Below are 23,367 nucleotides of genomic sequence, written 5' to 3'. Positions count from 1 at the left end.
GGGATATGTTCTCTACCATCATGTGTTCATCCTACCTCCTCTCCTCCTTCAGTTCTCATCATCTATAGCACACTAGATAATTCCTTTAGCTCATCATTGTTCCTCTTCAGTCACATCAGTACAACTTCTAAACTCTGCTAATCAAATAAATCCATACATTTCCCAAAACTCAAATGCATCTCATAGGAATAGGTGCCATCATGTTGGGTTTGATTTGGCTGTATGGACAATGTGTGCCATCTCAACCTGTCTCATTTCCTTCCAAGGAAGCCGATATTATCTCTTTGATTCCATGTATCTGTCTTATCTCTTGTCTTCTCTTTCTACTATCCTCAACTTTGCCAGACATGGTCCTTTTTTGCTAGTCCATCATCTCTTTACATCCCATGGCCAAGGTATGTGACTTTCCGCTTGCTGATGATTGCCTCAAGGGAGCAATCAGGATATATTTTCTCTAGGATGGGTTGATTTGTTCTTCTTACAGTCTGTTGTATTCTTAGTAACTACTCCAAATCCATAATCCAAATTATTTTTCTTGCTCTTTCTTAGTGTTCAACTTTCACAGTCATTCATTATACTTAGACCATTCCTTTAGCTATTCTGATCTTTGTTGTCATAGAAAAGCCTTATCCTTCATGACCTTGTCTAAATTTGTAATTGCCTTCCTCCCTAGGATTAATATCCTCTTTACTTCTCCACTGCACTGTACATCTTTATCTATTCTTGAACCCAAGAAAACAAAACTATCTACCACCTTCACTTCTTCACCATCAACTGTAAGTTCACTTAGCATTCTGGTTAACATTACCTTTGTCTTTCTAATATTTAACATTAACTCAGATATTTCACTTTCCACTTTTACTTTCATAATGGGCTCTTCTACTTCTTTCTTACCTGGCTAACAAAGTGATATCATCTGCATGTCTCAAGTAGTTCATTTTTTATCACCAATTTTTATTCCAGCAAACATCTCTTCCCTATCTTTTCCTCTTATTATTCAGCATCCTTCTCTTGTCCTTAATTTTTGCAGCAATCATTCTCTTGTATGCATATTTCCCCCATCTATAAAAAGTCTATCCTGTTCTATTCTATTCTATTCATGTTCTAATATATTAAGTATATATCATACATTCTTTTCCTAAAGTCGTTCTACTTTCACTTTCCTTCCTTTCTTTTTCTTCCATGCCCATTTGTCCCATGATCCATTCTTGATATTGCCAAAATATAGTTTGTCCCACATTTAGAACTTCTCATCACTCTTATCTTCTTCACTAATTCTCTCAATTTTTTTTATCATAAACAACCAAATCAATGAAGTTTTTAGATTTATATTCATTCCTTTATAATGTATACTTACAGAGTTGTTTGTCACATATATGAAACAAACAGAACTTTTTAAAAGCACATACTTGCCAAATAGTTACTGTTATTTATTTTTGAGTCTCTGAATAGCCCATAACTTTTCTATACTCTCTTATACTGTACCATCCATCCATTCCTCATCTTTTTTCTTCTGGATTCTATTTACCCAGAATGTTGCACAGTTTTGCCATTTCCTTCTTCCAGCTTTGTTTTTACTTCCTTCTCTTAGGTGGGCTGGCTGAAGACAGCTGAGAAATCCATTCATTTACTAAGGTTAAAGTAGTCATTTCCCAAGGCAGATGTGAAAAATACGTTACTGCTCTGTGTAGCATGAGTGCCAAGGAAGATTGGTTGCTAGGTACATTCCCAAAACATTACTTCTAGATTGATCAACAAATTTGAAATTCTGCAGCCAATCATTCGCTGACTGATTGACGTATTCTAACTTTCATTCCATATTAACAGAACTGCCAGGTTAGAATTTAATAGGATTAGAACCCAAAACCATTTCTTCTTCAGCCATCATTAGCAGCAGTATGTATATACAGTAATGTGAAGAAGTAAGTACAACTCATGTAAAGTTTTTTTTTTAATTTTAACATGTATGGACATATCAATAGTTTATCTTCATTCAAGCAGTATATAAAGATAAAGGTGATGTAACTGAACAAAAACATGAAAAATTGACTTTGCAATTATTTATTCAATTAAATTGAATACAAAATTAACAGATATGCCATTTCCTTCTGTGGGAAAAAACCAAGTTGGTTCTAATACCTGGAATTGTCCCCTTTGGAAGAAACAACACAAATAGGAATTTCTTATAACTGTCTACAAGTCTACAACACAAATAAGAATTTCTTATAACTGTCTACAAGTCTCTGACATCAACTAGGGAGAATTTTTTCCCACTCCTCCGTACAGAATTTTTTCAGCTATGCAATGTTTGAGGGGTTTCTTGCGTGCACAGCATCTTGATGGTTAGAATTAAATCTGGCTTTGACTTGGCCATTCCAGAACCCTCCGCTTCTCTTTTTTCAGCCATTCCTTGGTGGATTTACTGGAATATTCAAGGTCATTGTCATGTTGCAAGGTCCACTTTTGGTTGAGCTGCAATCTTCTGATAGATGGTCTCACGTTATCCTCTAGCACCCTCTGGTACAATGAAGAATTCATAGTGGATTCTATGATAGTGGGCTGCCCAGGCCATGTTGCAGCAAAGCAGTCCCAAACCATGACATTTCCACCACCATGATTTACAGTTGATTTCAGGTTCTTCTGGTGAAATACTATCTTTGATTTTTATCAAACGTGTCTTCTGAAACTATGACCAAATAACTCTATCTTCACCTCATCTGTCCAGAGCATATTGTTTCAGAATTCCTGGTCTTTGCCTAGTGTTCATGAGCAAACTTTAGTCTTTCCCTGATGTTCTTTCTGGACAGCAAAGATTTCCTCCTGGCACACCTCCCACGTAGATCTAATTTGTTCCACTTCTTCCTAATGGTAGAATGGCAAAGACGTATGCTCTTTGACATCAGTAGTGGCAAGAGTTTCCTGTATGCCACATGATGAAATTCTGGGGTGCTTAGAGACTTCTTTCAGCATCTTGCATTCTGCTCTTGGGCTGAACTTGCTGGGACGGCCTGACCTAGGCAAGTTGGCAGTTGTTGAAATCTTCTACATTCATAGATGATCTTCTGGACAGTGAAATGATTAATGCCAAATTGTTTGGCAATCTTTTTAAATCCCTTTCCAGATACCTTTCTGAGGCCTTCAGAAAAAAGGTATCTATAACCTTTTTTCTGAAGGCCTCAGAGAACTATTTCTATCTAGGCATGCTGATACTACATATTTCAACAACAAAGAGCAAATTAAAGTAAATGCCTGAGATAAAAATAAGACAGGTTCCTTCCAGATCCTCTCTAACAATGTTCTGATCATTTATGCCTGATCTGGTACACCTGATTCTAATTTTACATATTTGAAGTAGTGATAAACGTAGGGGTGTACTTACTTTTTCCACATGTGAAATTTGTATTTATGTTTAGTTATAGTACATAATGGACTATAAAATATAAATGATGTTATGTTATAACCTCTTTATCAATATTGTTGAAATAAAGATCAAATATCTGTATGTTGAAATATATTTAAAAAGTCAACAATTTCAATGGGGTATACTTACTTTTTCACATGACTAATTTGCCACTCTGAGGCAGGAAATTATAGAATAAGTTCTACAAAGCCCTTAGTACAACTCATATTATTGTGAAAAAGAAAATTAGAATCATAGTTGAAAGTAGTCTTGCGTCCAACTCCATGCAGGAATCTCAGTTAAAGTATCAACAGCTGAAGGCATGTTGGTCTCTGTTTGAAGACATTCAGTGAAAGAGAATTCACACTTTTCTGGATAAACGCTTCTGCTTCAGACTCCACACCAACCTCTCACCCTTGTCCAGATAGGAAATATTTTCCCAGCCCTGGGTCACAGCTGCTTTATGTCATCAATTCTTCCATTGGAAGTTTTGTTCCTCAGGAATATTAGATGCACCCTGCCATCAAAGAGATGCCGAAGCCTGTCACTTTGTTGTGTACAAACAGTACTGAATATAAGAGAGAGGTTGACAAAATGGAACCTACAGTCCCCCTAGATGGCGCACACTGATCTCCACATTTTTTTTTTAAGAAGGATAAAAGTAATGAAAATGGCTAGAATCTTCTAAATAGCCAAATCCTACAAAACATCTATTCTTGCATAGTCAGGCTATTTTAAATCGTTATATTTTTAAAGTTATTTTTTGTTGTTGTTTTTGTTTGGATTGCTGACCCCTGAGGAAATGGACACTACTGAAAGATGTTGAATGTTTGTGGCCAAAAATCCATCCACTTTTTAATTTAGCTTGACAAGCTGCCTCTCAGGAAAAATTAGCACGATGTGACTTTAAGGTCGTGATCATATTTGTGTGTAGGCCAAGTTTGACTTTGTGTTGTTCGTCAGTCTAAGTGTGTCTTCCACCGTTATATTTCAACAGGTATGCACACTAACCAGAGAAGACAATCGTGAAATTGGCCAAACACCAGAAGATGAACAATTGCATGTGCTTCCCTTGTATAAAATATCCAATGTAGATGAGTTTGGAAGCACAGAAGGTCAGGAAGAGAAAAAGCAGAATGGTAGCATCCAGGTTCTTAGTTCTTTTCGACGAAAAGTAAGGATGCTGGCCGAGCCTGTAAAAACCTGCCGGCAAAGGAAGCTGGAAGCCAAGAAAGCAGCAACGGAGAAGCTTGCTTCCATGGAGAATGGGTCTAGTAAACACGAGAGAGAAAAATCAGCCCCAGTACGTCAAAAACAGGTCAATGCAGAAGCACCAGCTCATGCCAAGCAATTAGCAGGTATGTTTTTAAATAGGCATCTGCTATTGTTTACAGCTCTGTCACATGTACCATATGTGTTATTTGTACTTTGAACATGAGAGATACGAGAGAGGATCACATTGAGATGAAAGCATATGAAAATGGTATATGTCATAGCATGTCACTTGCACACAGTATATACCCCCAGTATGTGATTAAGCAACCATGGCTTAGTTAAACCCTGCTACAGAATCATTCAGTAAGTTGAAACACAGGATCCAATGCTTTCACTTGGTTGTTGAATTTGAAAATTTCAGAATCTTTGGAAGAACGAGTGGCTTATTTAGGACCAGATTAAATGTCATGTTAGATATAAAATCAAATGGATTGAAATCAACGAGGCTCTGTTCCCAGTGCAAGTAACAGTATATTTGCATTAGGGAAGGAGGAATGTTTATTTTTCACCAAGGTCATTACAGAAGAAGGAGGTTAAATAAGTGCAGCTCTGATCAAATTGAACCATGGGAGTGGTTGCTGTTTCCGTTTTAAAATATGTACATGAATGCATTAGTAGCCTTTTTTGTTCTAATACATTCATCTAATTAAGGTCATGAAGTCAGTTCTTCTCTTTATGAACAAAAATGCTTTCTTATTTTTCTCAATTGTATTTAACAATTTTCTACGTTTAATAATATTCACAAATTTCTCAATAAGTAGAAATCCCTCAAGGATATATGCTTTTTAACTTCTAAGTAATCTTAATTTTTAACTAAGCAGTGAGGTGGCCAAGTTTGCTGATGATATTAAACTATTCAAGGTTTGAAAAACCAAAAGTGAGTTGGATGTGCCTTCCTGACAGCAGGAATTTGATCTAAGCAATAATTAGTGAAACAGGTTTTATAGCTAAAACAGAAAGGAGATTTATTTATAGGAAAAGCTTAGCACATAGCAAGCTACATCCTACCAGAGGAGAATCCAAGAGCATTCACTCCATGGCTGGGAAAGCATGGCCGAGAAGACAGGCAGAAGGAACTGGCATTGGATCAGCAGTCATTTTAACAAAGTTCAGGCTAGGTGAAAGACAAAGAAGGGACACAAAGCAAATTCTTAACTTTATTGCTGCACCCTACCTCCTCTAAATGCAATAGGTCATAAAATGCTGAGGAGTTAGGGCCTCCAACAAAGTATCTATAAAGAGCTCAAGAAGGATATCTTTTGAGTGAATAGGCAATCAAATGACAAATGCAATTAAATTTAAGGAGTGTAAATTAATGCATATTGGGACAAAAACCACTAACTTTACATATACACTGATGGGGTCACAACTAACCAAGAAAAAGATTTTGGAGTCATTGCTGATAGCTCAATGAATATATGGACACAATATGTAGAAGCTTTGAAAAAAAGCAAAATCCATGCTGGGAATTATGAAAAGGATTGAAGATAAAACTGACAACCAACATCATAGTGCCCTTATACAAATTTCTGACTCATTTGCAATGGAAATTTGGAATGCATTAGGGAAATTTATCTATTATATCTGAAGAAGTATATAATATTTTGGAAAAAATGCAGAAGAGAACAATCAAAACTATCAGGGTACTCAAAGAACCTCTTTATGAGAAAAGGCTAGAATGTTTGGGACTTTTTTGTTGGGAGAAAAGGTGACTGATGGGGGACATGTCAATGTGTATAAACAATGAATGGTATGGAGAAAGGAGACAAGGAGAAGTTGTTGTTTTTTAACTTTCTCAAAGCACTAGAGGCAGAGCTCATCCGATATAGCTGATTGGAATGAGATTTACAATAAACAAAAGCAATACTTTTTTGCACAGTTAACCATTTAGAATTCTTTAAGCATAGTGATGACTAGTACTTGGATGCCTTTAAAAGGTAAAAGTAGGGGTGTGCAGTTCTTGAAACCAAAATGGGCAAAGGTGCTTCAGATCTGGCATTGGTCCCTCAGAATACCTGTTGGCAGAAGCTTAAAGGAGTGACACTTTTACCTGGGCCCTCACAGCACCAAGTAGTTGTGCAGGCTCAAGAAAATGCATGGTTGAGTTAAGTAGGTGGCAAGAGGGTGGAAAAGTTTGGTTGTACCCCATTACTACTTCATAATACCTCCTTAGCTCCTTTCCCTGAGCCTGTTTGACTATTGTGAAAGCCCAAGGAAAGGGATGGCTTCTTTAAGGAATTGCCAACAGCTACAGGGAGAATGCCCATGCCAGATTTGAAGCACCTTTGCTTATGTCAGAATCCAAATACTGCATACCTCTAGATAAATGCATGGAGGAGGGCTCAAGGTTGGAGCAAATGTACCTCTGAATACTTGTTTCAAATGAATACCTGTGGCAGTTTCCACCACCTGCTTGCAAGCCCCCCTAAGGTATCTAAGAGACAAAATGGTGGCATCAGTTGGGCCTTGGCCTGATTCAGCAAGACTATTCTTATTTTCAGAGAGGAAAAATCCCCATAATATTCACACTTGGTCTAATTTCCCATCTCTCACGTTTGTGGCAGAATTCAAGTGCCACCAAACAGCACAAACATCTTCCGTGAAAACTAGAATGGGCAACATCTTTCCATAATTGAATTAATTCTATACACATGATAAAGATTTTTTCCAATCTTAAAGCTCTTTCCTTCTCTTTCTTGTGCACAGATCTTTTGCATCTTTCAGGACCAGCTATGTCGCAACAGCAACTTTATCAACATCCATGCCAGGCTCTCCCTTCTAAATCTCAGTCAAATCATGGCAACTCATACTCTGCTTCTGATCCTACCAATCTATATATGAGTCTGTCTAATCCAGCTAATTCATATTCAAACTCTACACATCCTTCTGATCCTTATGGAGGATCCAATCCTGTGAATATCTACCAAACTTCATCACAAGCTACAGGAACTTATTTGAATTCTTCCAGTCTCATGAATCCCTATTCTATTCACTTAGGTCAGAATAATCAGTATCCCCATTATCCATGCAATGGAAGCTTATCAATAGACAACTGTCCTTATTACAGTTCCTATTCTGCTCAATCTCAGCATATGGACTTGTTTAGGTATCAGAGCCAAGATTCTCTGTCTAAACTAAGTCTACCACCAATTCATACATTGTATCAGCATAGGATTGGAAATAATCAGAACTTTGGGCACAGGTACTTGAATTATGGAAACCAAAATGTGCCAGTAGATGCTTTCAACAATTGCACCTTTAGACCAAATGTTCATCATGCAGGTTCTTTCCCACCTTACTCCCAGCATGAGGCTGATAACCCTTTTATGGACATCACCTCCAGGCTGAAATCTAATCTAAATAATCCAGGTGTAGACTTCATGAATAAAAATGGTGATCATCTGTATCCCCTACCACACCTTGCCCATGACTATCACGGCATGTTCAATGGCTCTTCTCATTCCCTCCATCTCCAAAACAAGAATAGTCAAGCAGCTAATGGGTTGTCAAACCTGTTTCCAGGTTTTAACCACAACAGAACTACTTCCCAAACAGGTGTAAATAAAACAGAGGTGCTCAATCCAGAGGATCCTGATGATGTCTGGTCAGACAATGAGCAGAGTTTTCTGGATCCAGATATAGGAGGTGTGGCAGTGGCCCCATCCCATGGATCAATTCTCATAGAGTGTGCTAAACGTGAGCTCCATGCTACGACCCCATTAAAAAGTCCTAACAGGAATCACCCTACAAGGATATCACTTGTCTTCTACCAACACAAAAGTATGAATGAGCCAAAGCATGGCCTGGCTTTGTGGGAGGCAAAAATGGCTGAGAAGGCAAGAGAAAAAGAAGAGGACTGTGAAAAGTATGGTCCAGATTATGTGCCTCAGAAAGTGCATGGTAAAAAAGTAAAACGGGAGCCTGCTGAATTAAACGAGAACCTGGAACCAACCTATTTGCGATTCATCAGGTCCCTTGCACAAAGGACGATGTCTCTTACCACAAATTCCACAGTAACCACATCTCCATATGCCTTTACGCGGGTTACAGGGCCTTATAACAGATATATATAAAAGTCAAATCTTTGTTCATTACCTCATCTTTAAAAAAACTCAGTAATTGCTCCTTTTTAGGTCATAGACGGAGTCAGGGCAAGATACAGTATTTTTCTTTTTGACTTGTCAGTGGGGAAACCTTCTTCATACCAGCAAAAGAGGTAATATTACCACTGCATATGTTTGGAGAGCAGTCACAAGTAACAATTAGAAACTAAAACCAAAGTATCCTATGCAAAATTAATAAGACATAACAACCGGTTAGGACTGAAATAGTGCTGTTACTACTGGTAAAAAAAATGACCATAATTTTTAAAATTTTACATTTGTGACCATTTCCCCAAGAGCAGATTAAGCAAGAGAGTGCTTTTATTTTTAATGATAAAAACTCTGTAGTATTTCTTTTGCAGAAAATATTAAGCTTCTGCCGGGTGCTCAACCTCTGATATACTGAAATGCTTACTGGAAACGTAGCTTTTTAGCATGGAACATTTTCTTTGTTTTTTGGTTTGGGTGTAACTTTAATATAGACCGAGAGTAATCAGGATGGCTACGCTTATAGCAAACGATACAAAGCAAAACACTGAATTGGTTTTGGCTATTCTAAAACATGGTGCTATATACAAAAATGGTGTCTACTGCAACATTGGAACAGTTTTAATGCTTTTTATTAGCACTGGATAGGTTCAAAATAGACCCTGCTCCCCTTAAATTGTAAACAAGACCTTTACATTTGTGTTGGCCTCCAGTTAGCTTGACTTTAAAAAAATAAAACAAAACTACAACTCATTGTTTAAAGCATGGGAATCTTGATGAGACGGGCAAGGTCCAACAAAGCTATCGCATGAACAGTGCAGGGGGAATGCTAAGGGGATGACGAATGCAGCAAAGGCAGCATTTTAAACTAAGAAACCCTCTGCCTATTCAGCCGTAGAAGAACCAATCCTCTACACTTCCACGGTTGAGTAGTGAAATTGAGGGTATCTTTCAAACAAAACAATCTTAACCGTAGGTTGGCAATGGGGGCGGGGGGTGCATCTTTTTTGGTCCACCTACAGGAACTCTTGAAATGTTAGGACCACATCTTAGGTGTACCCATGAAATAGTTGCTATAGAACAGGGTTCCTCAACCTTGGCAACTTTAAGATGGGTGAACTTCAACTCCCAGAATTCCCCAGCCAGCAAGGTTCAGTTCAGTTCAGTTCCCCACCCATCTTAAAGTTGCCAAGGTTGAGGAACCCTGCTGTAGAACACTTATCTATTCACAAAATGCAACAGAAACTCCCTGCTTAACTTTTTAAAAAAGATTCAAATGACACAGCAAGTCTGGAGATCACCGGGCTCCATTTTGCCTGTATCTGATTTAGCTTTACATGAATTAGCAGAAACAAGCACAAGGCAGTTAGAAGAATTTAATTTCTTTTAACCCAGCTCTAGTTTATCATGTCCAAATATAGGAGACTGGAGTTAGATTAAGCCATGATTTGCTAATAACCCAGAATTAGACCATATTTTATGAACCTGGTTTGTTAAAAACCATGGTTTAGGCAAAGTAGAATTTCATAAGATGGGATGTAATTATGATCTCTGGTTAACTATATAGAATGTATGCTTCCAGTCTTCGGTGGCAACACATCGGAGGAGGAGAAGGATCTCAGAGAGTTCCTTCAATTCATTAATGTCAAGTTAAACTGGCTTACCGTTGGATCTGCAATGGATCATTTAGTTTATAAGTCAGCAAATTAGCAGTTGTAACTTCGTTATGTATGATCCAAGTGGCTTGTTTGATAGTACACTTCTTGTTTACATTTTATCAGCATCTAAATCACATTTGTTGCAACCCAGAAAATCATTATCAAAAATAGATATCCTAGTCAATCAACTAACCAGACCAGCTATCTAGGTCTAAGTATTTTCCCTATTCTCTCAGGTGATCAGCTGCAGTCAGAATTTGTGACAGTGTACATGGTCTTTTCTTCCCACCTAAACCAAGACTATTTAATATAGCAAGTACTACTATCACTAATATTCTTTTTCATGGCTAATTCAGCTGGAACATGGATCAAAGCTTCTTGATAACGCAGCTGTTGAATAATGTTACAATAACAAGATGATGCTAAACCCTTTCCCAGTCTGCCCTACCATTTTGAAAAATATTTTCCTGCTGACTTAATACCCCACAGAGGAGTTGTAAATCAGAAAAGAAACTGGTCTTTTGTTTCAATAAAGCTATTGAAAATACAAAATATATAGATAGAAGATAAGAGTTTTATTTGGATTACCAGGAAAATCCAAATAAGGCTTTGATGCTGCATTCCTATATTCTTATTCTCCTACTCCTCCATGCTAAATAAGTTTTGTTGGATCTCACCAGAATTCATTCATTTGGCCAAGATCTAATTAAGAACAGCAAACAATAGAAAAATGTTTTGTGAATGGTGCTTGAATGGTGCTTGAATGGTGTTTATCAGGCTGCCACTGATAAACATTATCTGGGTGCTAAAACTTTCCAAACATTTACTGTAATATTCAAAGAAACCTTTAAAAATATAAGCAATAATAATTTATTAAATTTATATACCACCCAGAGTCACTGGGAGTCAGGCAGCATATACATTTAATAAATTATTACTGTTGTTGTTGTTGTTATTATTTAAATCTTTTGATCTTTCAGGCAAATTCATGTAAGATGGAAAGGGTAGGAAGTATTTGGAACTGCAAACAGAAGGAGAAAGTGTTTAAGCCAGTTTCAGACTGACTGAGATGAACTGAAACCATTGCTCAAACACTCGCTAATGGAACAGAGAAAGAATAAAACCTTCATTTACTCTGTTCAAAGCAGAACTAACTGGATTGAAAAAAAGAATGCAAGCTTCATGTTTCGGTGCTCAGTTCACACAGGTATATTGTGAATATTAATTTTAACGATATTGTTGAGAAGCTCTTTGCTCAAATAGTACACATTTTAAGTTTTTAATATATTAGTCACAGACAATAACAACAAGAGTTAAACTTGACAATTTGTCATATGATTTTAAGCTACTTTTTAAGGAACCATAACACTCTCCAGATGATGGTTACTGCTTTATTTAATAATCAAGGATTATTTATGTTATGGTATACGACACTGCTCAGTGTAACGGAGCCCTATTTTCTAGGAAATGTTAAGAGTCGAAGCAAAGAAATACAGGGTTGTTCTGTAGGAGGCTGGGGGCTTGGGGAGAATACAAGAGGCAGCTGGCTTGCTGTGGCGATTTTTAATTGGTAATTTGTATAAAAGTGTAAGCAAAAGAGATGTATAGTAACTTGTAAACAATTTTAATGCAATGCTTTAGTATTTTAATACTGTACAGATATATAAATATATATTATATATCAATATATCTCTCTCTATATATATGGGTTTGGAACTGAATTCACATCATGGTGCTACTCGGCCTGTTATTAAAAAAATGTGCGCTAAAACTATGTGGAAATTATGTTTGAATGATGTTCCTACTTGTCATATACCTCAACACTAGTTGGCAGTAGGATGTTAAATGGAGAGATATAGCGTATCATGTTCCCCTGATTTTCTGCCCTGCTAATCTTTGGGAAAAAGAAATTCTCACTACTTGATAGCAAGTGTAACTTGAACTTTAACACATAGTTTTGTTCTAAAAATTCAGGGATATATCCTCTCACAATTTCCTTAGTAAGCCAATGTATCATCTGTGTATGTGTATGTAAAGTTTTATTGTACAGATTGATAAATATTATTGTTGAGGCTTTTTTTTAAATTCTACTTTGTTTTTGAGAATTTCAACTGTTTTTTAATTCTGCTTCTAATTTTACCTGTAAATGTATTGATGGCAAATGTTCCGGGGTAAATCCATTTCCTCTTTTTTATGACAATGAAAGTGCATTTTTAATATTGTAAACTCTGCTTGGGATTTCTTCTTCTTTCCCCCCTTTTGCATGTTACATACAAAACAAACCATAGATTGCACTGAGCTGACAAGAAGACAATTATAAAAGTAGGTATTTGGCAGCTGACCGTTTGCAAGAAGGTTGTGCCTTTTCCAAATTCCATAAATATGTTTTCAACTGTGATTGCTGTTTTATTTCATGAACTTTCAGGCAGGAGTTTAGGGAATAGAGAGATTCATGGAGGAAAAGATTGCAAGTGGCTACCAGTCATGATAGCTATAGACTATCTTTAGGGTTGCAGACAACTTATCTCTGAATATTAGAAACAACAGTAGGGGTAAAAAAAAGTATAGTATTTGTATTCTGTATGCAATATTTTGCATCTGGTTGGCTACTGTGAGAAACAGCATGCCGGACTTTATAACTTCTGGTCTGGCCCACTTGGTCTTACATTAGGCATGTAGTGTGCATTTATAAAGTATGGCAGTGCAATACATATACATATGTATGTATGTTTGTAAAGGCCCTGATTCTGAAACAAGTTACTTGTATTGTTTCACTCAGTGTCAGGGGTATATGGGCATATTCTGTCTGGGCTGCAGAAATCAGAATAATCACTATATGGCAGCAAGAGTTGTTCCGCATCTCCTTGTTTCCATCGAGTGATTTGGTCATCCAGGCCTTTGCAACCCAGCTACCATACGCCCAGGGGAACTGGTGCCTTCTGGATGTTGCTGAGCTTCCACACAAAGCATCTGTAGTTCAACAAAATCTGGAGATGTTCCTTACCCTTGTTTTACACCAGTGTTGCCCGAACTTGGCCACTTTAAGATGAGTGGACTTCAACTCCCAGAATTCCCCAGCCAGCCATGCTGGCTGGGGAATTCTGGGAGTTGAAGTCCACTCATCTTAAAGTGGCCAAGTTTGGACAACACTGTTTTACACAATCAATTTCCCATTGATACCAGTGGAATTATCAAAGTGCATAAAGAGTAACCTTTGCAGGACCAATGCCTTGTCTTAGTTTTTTCTTTAATTGAGTTTTATCTAATTATAATTCTTAATTGAATATGCCATGATCGAGCATACGCAGTGCTACAGCTACACAGCCTCACTGCTCTCACTTTAAATATATGAGCTTAATTATATTTACACAATCACCCAAAACTAGAGCTCTGATGTGCATATAGATGCCTTGGTATAGGCAAGGGCAGTTACATTTTGAGATCATCTCTATGATGATACATTCTCACTTTGAATAAATCAAAACCAGTGGTTCTCTGTTGGCCTGCTGATGTATAAATGTATGAGCTTTGTTGGATTGGAGCACTTGTCTATCAGGTTAATTGAAGCTTTCCTTTCATTAGTTATTTTTGCATAAATCTACCTGCTTAAAGGTATTAAAATACAAACCAGATTGGACTCCCAAACAACAATACAGGTGGTCCTCGCTTACCAACTGCCTTGCTTAGCGACCGTTCGAAATTATGGCAGTTGGGAAAAAAAATAGCTTTGCGACCAATTCTTGCATTTATGGCCATCACCGCATCCTGCAGCCATGTGATTGCCATTCAGGCACTTCTCAACCAGTGTGCATTTATGACCGTCGCAGCACCCTGCAGTCGTGATCACCATTTGTAAGCTTCACAACTGGCTTCCAGCAAGCAGAATTAATGGAGAATGTGGAAGTGAAATTGCAAGTCACGGTCATGTGATGTCTCACTTAATGACTGCAGTGATTCGTTTAATGATAGAAGCAGAAGTGAGGTTGTAAGTCCAGTGTGGTCACGATTTTTCACATAGTGACTGTGGCACTTAGCAACAGAGTTGCCAGTCCCAATTGTGGTTGGTAAGCAAGGACTACCTATACGTGATAGGCAGCTTTGTGATTTTCCCTACCTTGTGCAAAAGTGTTTACATACTGTTATCATTGGTAGGTTGTACATCATTTCTCATTCATCAGCATGTTGAGATTGCCTAAGTGGAAGTACACTGTTGGATTTACTTTCATTTTTCTTATGCAGTGGTCTGCTCCAAGTACAGTGCAGCCTATCTATGCCCTTTCCTTATGTAGAAGGACATCTTTGTACTGAACCCTCTTCCCCTGCCAAATTGCTTACAAACAGAAGACATCTTAGCTGAGGATGGAGATGTCAGGGTGGGGAGGAGAAATGCATCTTGTAAATAGAAGTTGTGATATTCATGTATAAAACCTTGCCTAAGAGTGAGACAGAAAGACAAAGCAAATACAAAATTGCTTGTATAGGATTATCAGGTTGATTATAGCCATACTTGAAATGTTTCTGAGTGGTGTCAACTTTACTTGAATGATTGTTTTCTTCAACTTGATTAATGTGCAGCAGCATTAAAGTTCACTATTAAACATAGTGGCTATCTTTTATATAGAAACTCCAACAGTTCGACACTAAGATTATTGACTTTTTTAATGTGTGCATTTCTAAATTTATGTTCTGCTGTTTGGGTGTTTGTTTTTTTACTCTCACTCATTTTTCAAAATTTTATTTTGTCCTTAAAAAAATCTGAGAATGGTTATAAATACTGTAAGTATTTTAATGTAATGAATGCAGGTTATTTGAAAAGCTGTTTTATTATATCATTCCTGATAATGCTGAAATGTGGGTGTTTTTAATAAAATTTATATTTATTTAATGCACTCTGTCTTGTGAAAACATGTTTGCCAGATTCAACCCTTCTTCACTTTCAGTTATTCAGTAATTGGAAACAAGATTTTAAAAAGTGATTGGACCTTCCAGAGATCCAAGACTGAATGAGAATGGTGACTGTTTAATGGTATCTGCTTGGGAAAAGCAGTGTTGCTTCAAATACTGGTGGTTTGCATGTAGCTCTATTCACAAAACAGCAATGAATGTAAATCTAAAGCATGATTGATCGTTTATGATGGAAGCTTCAGAGAATTGGAAGAATACATGGCTGACGAGAATTTAAAGTATGGGACAGACCATTTTTGGTAGTGACCAGAGTGGACCTTAAGAAAAAATGGTCATGAAAAAGAAGAAAAGAGCGAAAGACATGACAGTGAATGATTTCAGGAATAATACGTACAAGTCCTGTATGAAAAGTGTAGCTAGATTAATCTCCCAAAAGGATAACTGGAGAGTAGACAAGAGAGATTGTGGAAGCTTCTTGGAACACCATGAAAATAATTATAGAGTGCCACACAAGTTGTGTGTAGTTACACTAGTGCAAAATATGAAAAATCATCTTAATGGAATGAAATGAAAGAGGCTGTAGATAAGGAAATTGCGTATAAAAGAATAATTGCTACAAAAGATAAAGATTTTGTACAACCAATAGAGAGAGAACAACTTGCAAAGAATGTACTCAAGGAGCAAGGAGCTGTTTAGATTAAAAGAGGCAGGAAATGCAGAACAATTTTGATGGAAATAAAATATTGTTTTGGAAGTGGAGTCAGGATTTCAAACAGGGAGCTTTCAGCAAAGTAAATGAGATTAAAAATAAAAGTGAAGTAATTTGGGATAAAATTGAAATGAAGGAATCCTGGAAATGCTTTATAAATTTTTATGGGAAAGTAAGAATAAAGCCATATTAATCTGATTTATGAACATGATAGTGATACATCAAACAATGGGGTCAAAATAAATGTTAGTATCCAAGAAAAAAACTCTTGAAGTCATAAATATTAGGACAATGTTAAAATGGCAATGCTGCCTGCAGAAATGCTAAAGTACAGAAGTAGTTTGTCTATGAAGTGGTTGTATTATTTATTTAATATGTGTACAGAGAATGCATCTGAACCTGATAATTAGAAAAATCTTCTGATTCTTCCTCTATACAATGGGCAATGTGACAAAAATGAATGCAGAAACTACTGGGAGTTTAGTTTATTAGTGTGCCTGGGAAGATATTTGGCAGAATTCTGAACAAAAGGGTATAAAAAGTGACAATGGGCAAAATCTAGGAAGTGTAGCGAGGTTGTACGTTTGTCAGGAAGGTTTGATTTTATGTCATTTGCCCATTTAGAGAAGCATATGATAAGTGAATAGGTTTCATGAAATTGTTTCATGAGTTACAGGTTGGTTGTTGAATTCAATAAAAGAGGTATATGAGTGAAATGCAGCATGCGTCAGAACTAATGGGATACTTAACAAATATGGTTGCTGTGTCATTGGTGTCCTACAGTTCTGGGCGCCACAATGCTAGTATTCCTTACCAAGGGTTACCAGCATTCTAATCTCAGCAGCTGTTATGAAATGCTTCCAAATGCTCAGAAGTACAAGGGACCTAGAAATACAATTGGCACTACGGAGTAGACGTCCTCAAACTGGGCCCTCTCCAGGTAAGTGGATATCAATGCTTGGAATTTCCAAAGTCATGGCCATTGCAGAGATTTCTGGAACTTGAAGATCTAGAAGAAGATGAGATGGAGAAGCCTACTATAGTGCTCAGTAGCACTGCTGTTATTATTTGGAACAGAATGAAATTAGAAGGGGTGCAAGAAACTTGTTTGTTTATATGAATTTTTAGGTAAATATGGCCTTTCTTTTTGGTTGTTTGGTTTGGTAAATTGTGCATTTCTGGCTTAGCAAACTCATCCATATAGTCTTAAGCAAACTGAGAGAGGAGGGGCTTACAGTTACTTTAAATGAAAAGAAAGTGCTGGGAATGGTAGTTGGTGAAACATTGATATCTCCTAAATGTCAGAGGCACATTGCCTCTGCATAAATGATTCAATAAAAGGGACATAAAGAGTGTAAAGGGATGTGATTTTTATGCCAAAGTTGTTTTTTTTTAATCTGCCCACCATATAAACACCACAAGGATAAAAATGCCAACTCCTTTGCATTTTAGAGTGGTTACAAAGTGTAACAATAGTCACAGTGTGAGCACATTTCTGAAGTTCTCCAATGTGTGTCTGTGGAGTCCTTGGGGTTCTCTGAGCTTGGTTCTTTTCCTGCAAACGTTTCATTACCGGCTAGATAACATCTTCTGTAGCCGGGTAATGAAACGTTTGCAGGAAAAGAGAACCCCAAGGACTCCACAGTTCAACCCTGAGCTACACATATTCGCCTTCATGTGTGTCTGTGAATCAGCTTGCTTAGTTTTCAGGTACTTGGTTCCAATCTTCTCCATTGCCAACTAAACCATAATTAAATATGCAAATGCCAGTTCCCAGGATGTTAGTGGTCTCAGGACTCCAGAAGGGAGCTATGTAGATGACTCTCCATAGGCCATGTCAATGAAGCAATAGTAGCAATTTGGCATTGAAGACAAGTCATCAAAAGACACAGTCCAAATAGGCTTCTTGTTCTCCTGACTTAATTATAGCATGAAAATATTTCAGCAAAATGAAAAGCAGAGATTAACCCTTTAGCATCAGCTTTACTGCCAAGGATGTCTCTGGATTTCACATATATTTTAGACATTCTTTTGGGTGGGAGGAGGAATGGCAAGTGTCTTTCCAAGTCTCTCCAGAAAAAAAAAGCCAAAAATATTTGAGAGTGACACCTCATTCACTTGCCTTTCCAGTGTCCTTCATTAGAATGGAACTATGGAATGAAGCTTCAGGTTCTTGAGCTTGTTCCCTAGATCTTCAAAGTCAATGATGTTACAGTAGCTTCTTTCCAGCCTCATTTGTACCCACCTGATTTACTAATAATAGATAACTTTAGAAGACTTATAGGCCTGGAACATCATTGATTCTTGTTATTTGCAGACAGCATACTCCATACTTCACCTTCCTGTCTCCTCTTCTTCAGTGTCTTGTTTTCTTTCATAAGGTTATAAGTTAAACTTGTTTCTTTCTATAAGACCTTGAAAGTTCAAAAACTGCACACTATTTTTACCTCTGTTCCTTCTGGTCTTCACTCTTGTTGGCTTGCTCCTTTGAGTTTTCTTCTTATGGAAAGCTACTTCCTTTGTCAGTTACTGTTCTAGCATTTCCTTTATTTGATTTGATAAATCATCATTCTGCATCCTGTTTTACTTTGGCAGCTGGAGAGGGAGAAAGGTGCATCTTGTTCATAGCTGACTTCTAAATTAACAGCAAACTTGGCAATCAATGTCAGAAGTTTCATGCTGTAGTCACCCTGTGAAGTTTGTCATTTGAAGCATCTTTATTTCTGCTACACATCAATACCATTTTAAAATGACTGCTCCTGTATTAAAGTGTCTATGTGTTTCCCTTGATCCTGATCGTATTGTCTTCAAAATCTGCATGAAAGAGACAGGCCTTAAATATAAATCAATTGTAATTTAATTTTTTGCCATTTCCAAGGAGCAAAAAATAAAAGTGGAGTCATTTGAAAATAAGTATAGAAGAAGCTAGCTACACTGTAAGCATGATGCATTTGTTTTAGTGAAAGCAAGGGAAAGAATCAGAATCTCAACCAGTACAGACATGAGCCAGTAAAAAGGCCATTAATGTGCTTTCCACTGAGAACCTGAAAGCAGCAGATAAGCTGCTCATTCAAGGGCCAACATAAAGGCAAGGGAGGAAGCCAAAATTACATTTATGAATTTCTTCCTACCACAGTTATAATTGGGCTCCCCAAGGTATTCCATTCTCTCAAAAATCACCATGACCATTTTATATCATCGACAGTCCAGGCAAGTTGGTTCTGTTATAATGAAGACAGTTTTTTCAAAAGTGCCATTAAGGGCCACAAAATTCTATATGGAAAATTTGCCTCCAAAAGAAACCTTTGCTGTCCTGGCAGTGACAATGTTAGGTGGCAAATTACTTCATTCCCGAGTTCTGATGATGCCTCCTAGCATTCTTTATTAGTCTGCTTGGAAGTGGAGTTCACCAGATTGGCCCACTTACTACACTCAGTAAAAGAGCGGAAGTTCTTGATCGTGAGGAGGCCAAAAACAAAGAGAATGGCCTGAAGCACAAAGTATTTCCCTTGGTGCCTGGTTATCATTGCTTGCTCTTGTTTAGAGAACCACAAAGTACCCAAAACCAAGGTGTTGTGACATTCCCAACAGAGGGCATTCACAGACACCCTCCCCAAATATATTTCTTTTCATTTAAAAGATGCCCCAAATTTAATAAATTTTGAATTCTCGTGACAGTTTGGGTGGAAACACTGAAATCATTCACCATTTTTCCCTCAAGTCTTTTTTCCCCCTAAAGTCCCTGTGTCATTGCAAACATTCACAGAAGAACATCCAGCTCCAGTTTGAGAAAGGGGCTGACCTATACAAGGGGCTGAAAAGCAAATTTGCACGTCCCCTTGAGAATCTTGTTTCTGTCATGGAATTAGTTAATCCCTGATCAGAGACTTAGTTAATTTCCAGAGAGCCTTAGTTTGACTTGGGCTGTCTAAATCTGACACCCTTAGGGATCATTGGCTGGAACAATTGCCTTGGTTTTCCAATTTTGTTTATTATTATCATTTTTGTAGGTCACATTCCAAAATTACCCTATGGGAGTTGTACCACCCCACCCATATCCTGTTGAGGATATTGTGTGAACAAGGCCACAGAGAGATGTCTAAGATCAGAAGATCAGATTGCTGAATGGCCAAGTAAACTTCACCAGGATAACTATAAACTACAAAGAACAGCCAGAATGGCTTCTCAGTTTGCAAAGTGATCTGCTGTCACTTATTTTTTACTATGTTTAAGTGTACAATTACCACATGGTCAAAATTGTTAAGCATTGAAGTGAAGGCTGCAGTGTTCTATCATACACTGTCCAGAGCTGCAATGGAGTCAAACAGATTATGCATTTAATAAATGACATTTTCCAAATAGGGGAAGAGGGTTAAAAAAAGAACATGTTCCATACTGTGGATACAGAGGCCAATTTGTTTTATGAGGACTTTGGAAATAGAAGCACTGGAGATTTAATAGCAGGTATGTTTGGAACAGCATAAGGAGGGAGGGGAACTCTGAGCAACTGTACAAATTTGGGGGGGGGAGGACCATCTTCAACTGGTGCACCAGGGGAGCACTCTAAAAAGTAGGCAATGCTGTGACTACATGTATGGTTTAACAGTCAGTAGAAATTAATTACATCTATTTAATTGGCTATTTAGGTCTTTGATACTTTCACATTACAATTCAATAGAAACTTTTAGAGGGGCTCTGGAGACCACAGCCAAAACTTTGTGAGTCCAGAGGTTTTGCGCTTGATTTAGCCCTTCCTGAGGCGTCTGCCTCAGTGGCTGCAGACAGCACCTTCGCATGGACCAGTGCACACATCCAGGCTCCTTAACTGGGGAAAAGTGTAAGCAGTATGTGTTGTGTTGTCACAAGCAGTATCTGGTTCAGCCCCAAGCAATTTCAGACTTTTACTAATACAGTGGTACCTTGGGATATGAATGCCTCTACTAACGAACATTTCGGGTTACGACCAACTCAGGATACGTCCAGAGTCACGGAACGGATTAAGTTCATATCCCGAGGTACCACTGTACTTGAAAAAGTGGCAACTTGTGTTAATTTCCTGGCAAAGCCCTGGGTAGTTATTTCAAACTTGCACAAAGAATATATAGTTAATTCTTTCCTGTATTATGCTTATCTTAAATGGGCAATGGGGGAGTCTGTATTTATTATATTTTAATACCACCTTTCTGTAAGACTAGTCACACACAGTGCACCTATGATGAAATTCATTGAATAAATGCCACACACTTTCCACTACACAAACATTTAAAACAGAGGCAATAACAAAGAATAAAAAAATATTTATTTACAATATAACTGTTTCTACCGTCAATTGACGTGGCCCCCTTGCCAAAAAAATAAATAAAAATTGCTTAATATCCTTGGATGGATAACACACACCTAACACTGAATTCTTTGTTAAAAAACAAAATTAGAGGCAGACAAATTTTCCTGCTACAAGGAAAGATTTTAACATGAAGGCAGCCTGGGAAAGAAGAAAGCAGACCTCAAGGAGGTTCAAAACGTGCAGCCTTTTTTTTTTGGTGGGGTGGGGGGGGTTGGTCAAAAGAGCTAAATGAATCTCCTTAGCTTTGCAAATAAAACAATTGGCCAGGTGGAACCTGTGTTTCTGGAGTGTGGTCTTTGAACCATCTGCGGTTGCACATCTCTGCCTTAAGATATCAAGCTCTGTAACCATTAAAAGCTTTAAAAATTAAACTCACTCTTCAACTCCATTCAGAAACAAAGCAGCAACCAAAATTGGTGGTTTATGATTAAGTAACTGAAGCACTGAATAGTATGAACTATTTTGTGCCTGAGAATCCAACACTGTAATCCTTTCTTGGCCACGTAAAATAATAGTAATGAAAATGCTCTCATACAGGATGCCACTAGCATAAGCAAATCGACTTATATAAACTGGGGAAATAATCTAATCTTGTAGATAAACTATAAATTAATAAGATCTTTGTGCAGGTCAGATGACACACTGAGATCCTACCTTAAGCTGGGATGGCCTCTTGGCATCTACATGCCCAAAATTCCTCTTACACTTCCTGAACCAATTGGCCAAATCTATCCAGTTTAAGAAGTGCTGTGAACTACAGTCACTTCACCACAGGACATTCAGGAATATGCTAAACGTTGAAGACATTCCCAAGCTTGTGCAATAAATTTTTTTAAAAAAATATTTTTTTTTTAATGCCTTATTATTTTTATAAATAACTCAAGATGGCGAACATACCTAATACGCCTTCCTCCTCCTATTTTTGCCCCGTGAGGTGAGTTGGGAAGAGAGAGAGAGAGACTAGCCCAAAGTCACCCAGCCGGCTTTCATGCCTACGGTGGGACAAGAACTCATTAATTTGAATAAATTGAATAAAATGATGGAATAATTTGAATAAATAATTTGAATGTTTTATCTGAACTGAGCTATATTATTCATTATGCTATCTGCACCATAGAGTGGGGCCATAGCTGCATTACCAAACATACTTTTCATGCAGAAAATCCCACTTTAATTCTTATTCCAAGTAAAACTGGAAAATCTCTCACCTCCATCTTGGAGATTTTGCCAGTCTGCATAGACAAATTTGGGCTGTGACAGGCCAACGGCCATGCCAACACAAGGCATCTTCCTAAAAGAAGGCAGGTTACCATGTTCCTTTAAGTTCTTGAAGGTTTAGGGCTGCTTATTTCCTTCATTTTTGCTACTGGTGTATACAAAACTGTGTTCTGGGATTACTCATTGCATTAAGCTATAAAGTGGTTGGTTAGCTATGGGCACCGAATGAGTGATCTGAGACCGCCTGGTTTGCTCCTGACTAAACAAGTCATGCCTTAGCATACTGTAGGAACACCACATTCTTCTTTGTATATTTCTTTGCTTCAGCTTATAGTGACTCATCTTCGTAAGACAGAAATACCACGGAACCATTTCTTCAAAACTTTTTCCTCTCCAGTTAAATGTTTGATTCTATAAATAACTACCACGAATACTAAATTATATGCCAATTTAATTGTTGATTTAATATGGATCGTGTTTCATTCTCTCCACCTAGACCACCCAGCTTTAGCTGGGAAGAATAGTTTCTTCGTGGCAAGGCTCTTCTTACAGTAAAATCCATCGTATGATCTCATGCAGACCTCAGCTGAACCTGAAATCTATATAAGGATGTATTTTTTAATGTTAGGCTATGTAAACAAAACTCCACACAGGTAGAACTGTGAAATGTTTACTTACCTGTGTTTGCTTTTCCTACTGTAACTATAAAACAACCCCTTTCATACCAGGCATTATCTAATAGCACACAAGAAGCCCTACTTATTCCA

General features: G+C 37.5%; 1 protein-coding gene across 2 annotated transcripts in view; it reads left to right on the top strand.

Moving 5' to 3' along the window:
* Positions 1–15,049, top strand: part of TET2 (tet methylcytosine dioxygenase 2) — a 79,733-nt gene extending 64,684 nt beyond the window's left edge. The window contains exons 9-11 of one of the 2 annotated variants that reach the window (XR_015794613.1): positions 4,398–4,758; positions 7,382–9,835; positions 9,960–15,049. Coding sequence is in view for 1 of the 2 variants with exons in the window: in XM_088133011.1 (XP_087989137.1) it covers positions 4,398–4,758; positions 7,382–8,748 (1,728 nt within the window). In the remaining variant the exon portion in view is untranslated. Of the gene's footprint in view, positions 1–4,397; positions 4,759–7,381 lie in introns of both variants that reach the window. The other variant, XM_088133011.1, reaches the window with a different exon arrangement.
* The last annotated feature ends 8,318 nt before the right edge of the window (positions 15,050–23,367 follow it).

Source organism: Python bivittatus, unplaced genomic scaffold (genome assembly GCF_059951505.1).
Source record: "Python bivittatus isolate LINGU-HERP-01145 unplaced genomic scaffold, Pbiv_v1 ctg000070_np1212, whole genome shotgun sequence".
Classification (NCBI taxonomy): Eukaryota; Metazoa; Chordata; class Lepidosauria; order Squamata; family Pythonidae; genus Python; species Python bivittatus.
This window is presented reverse-complemented; position numbering and strand designations above follow the sequence as displayed.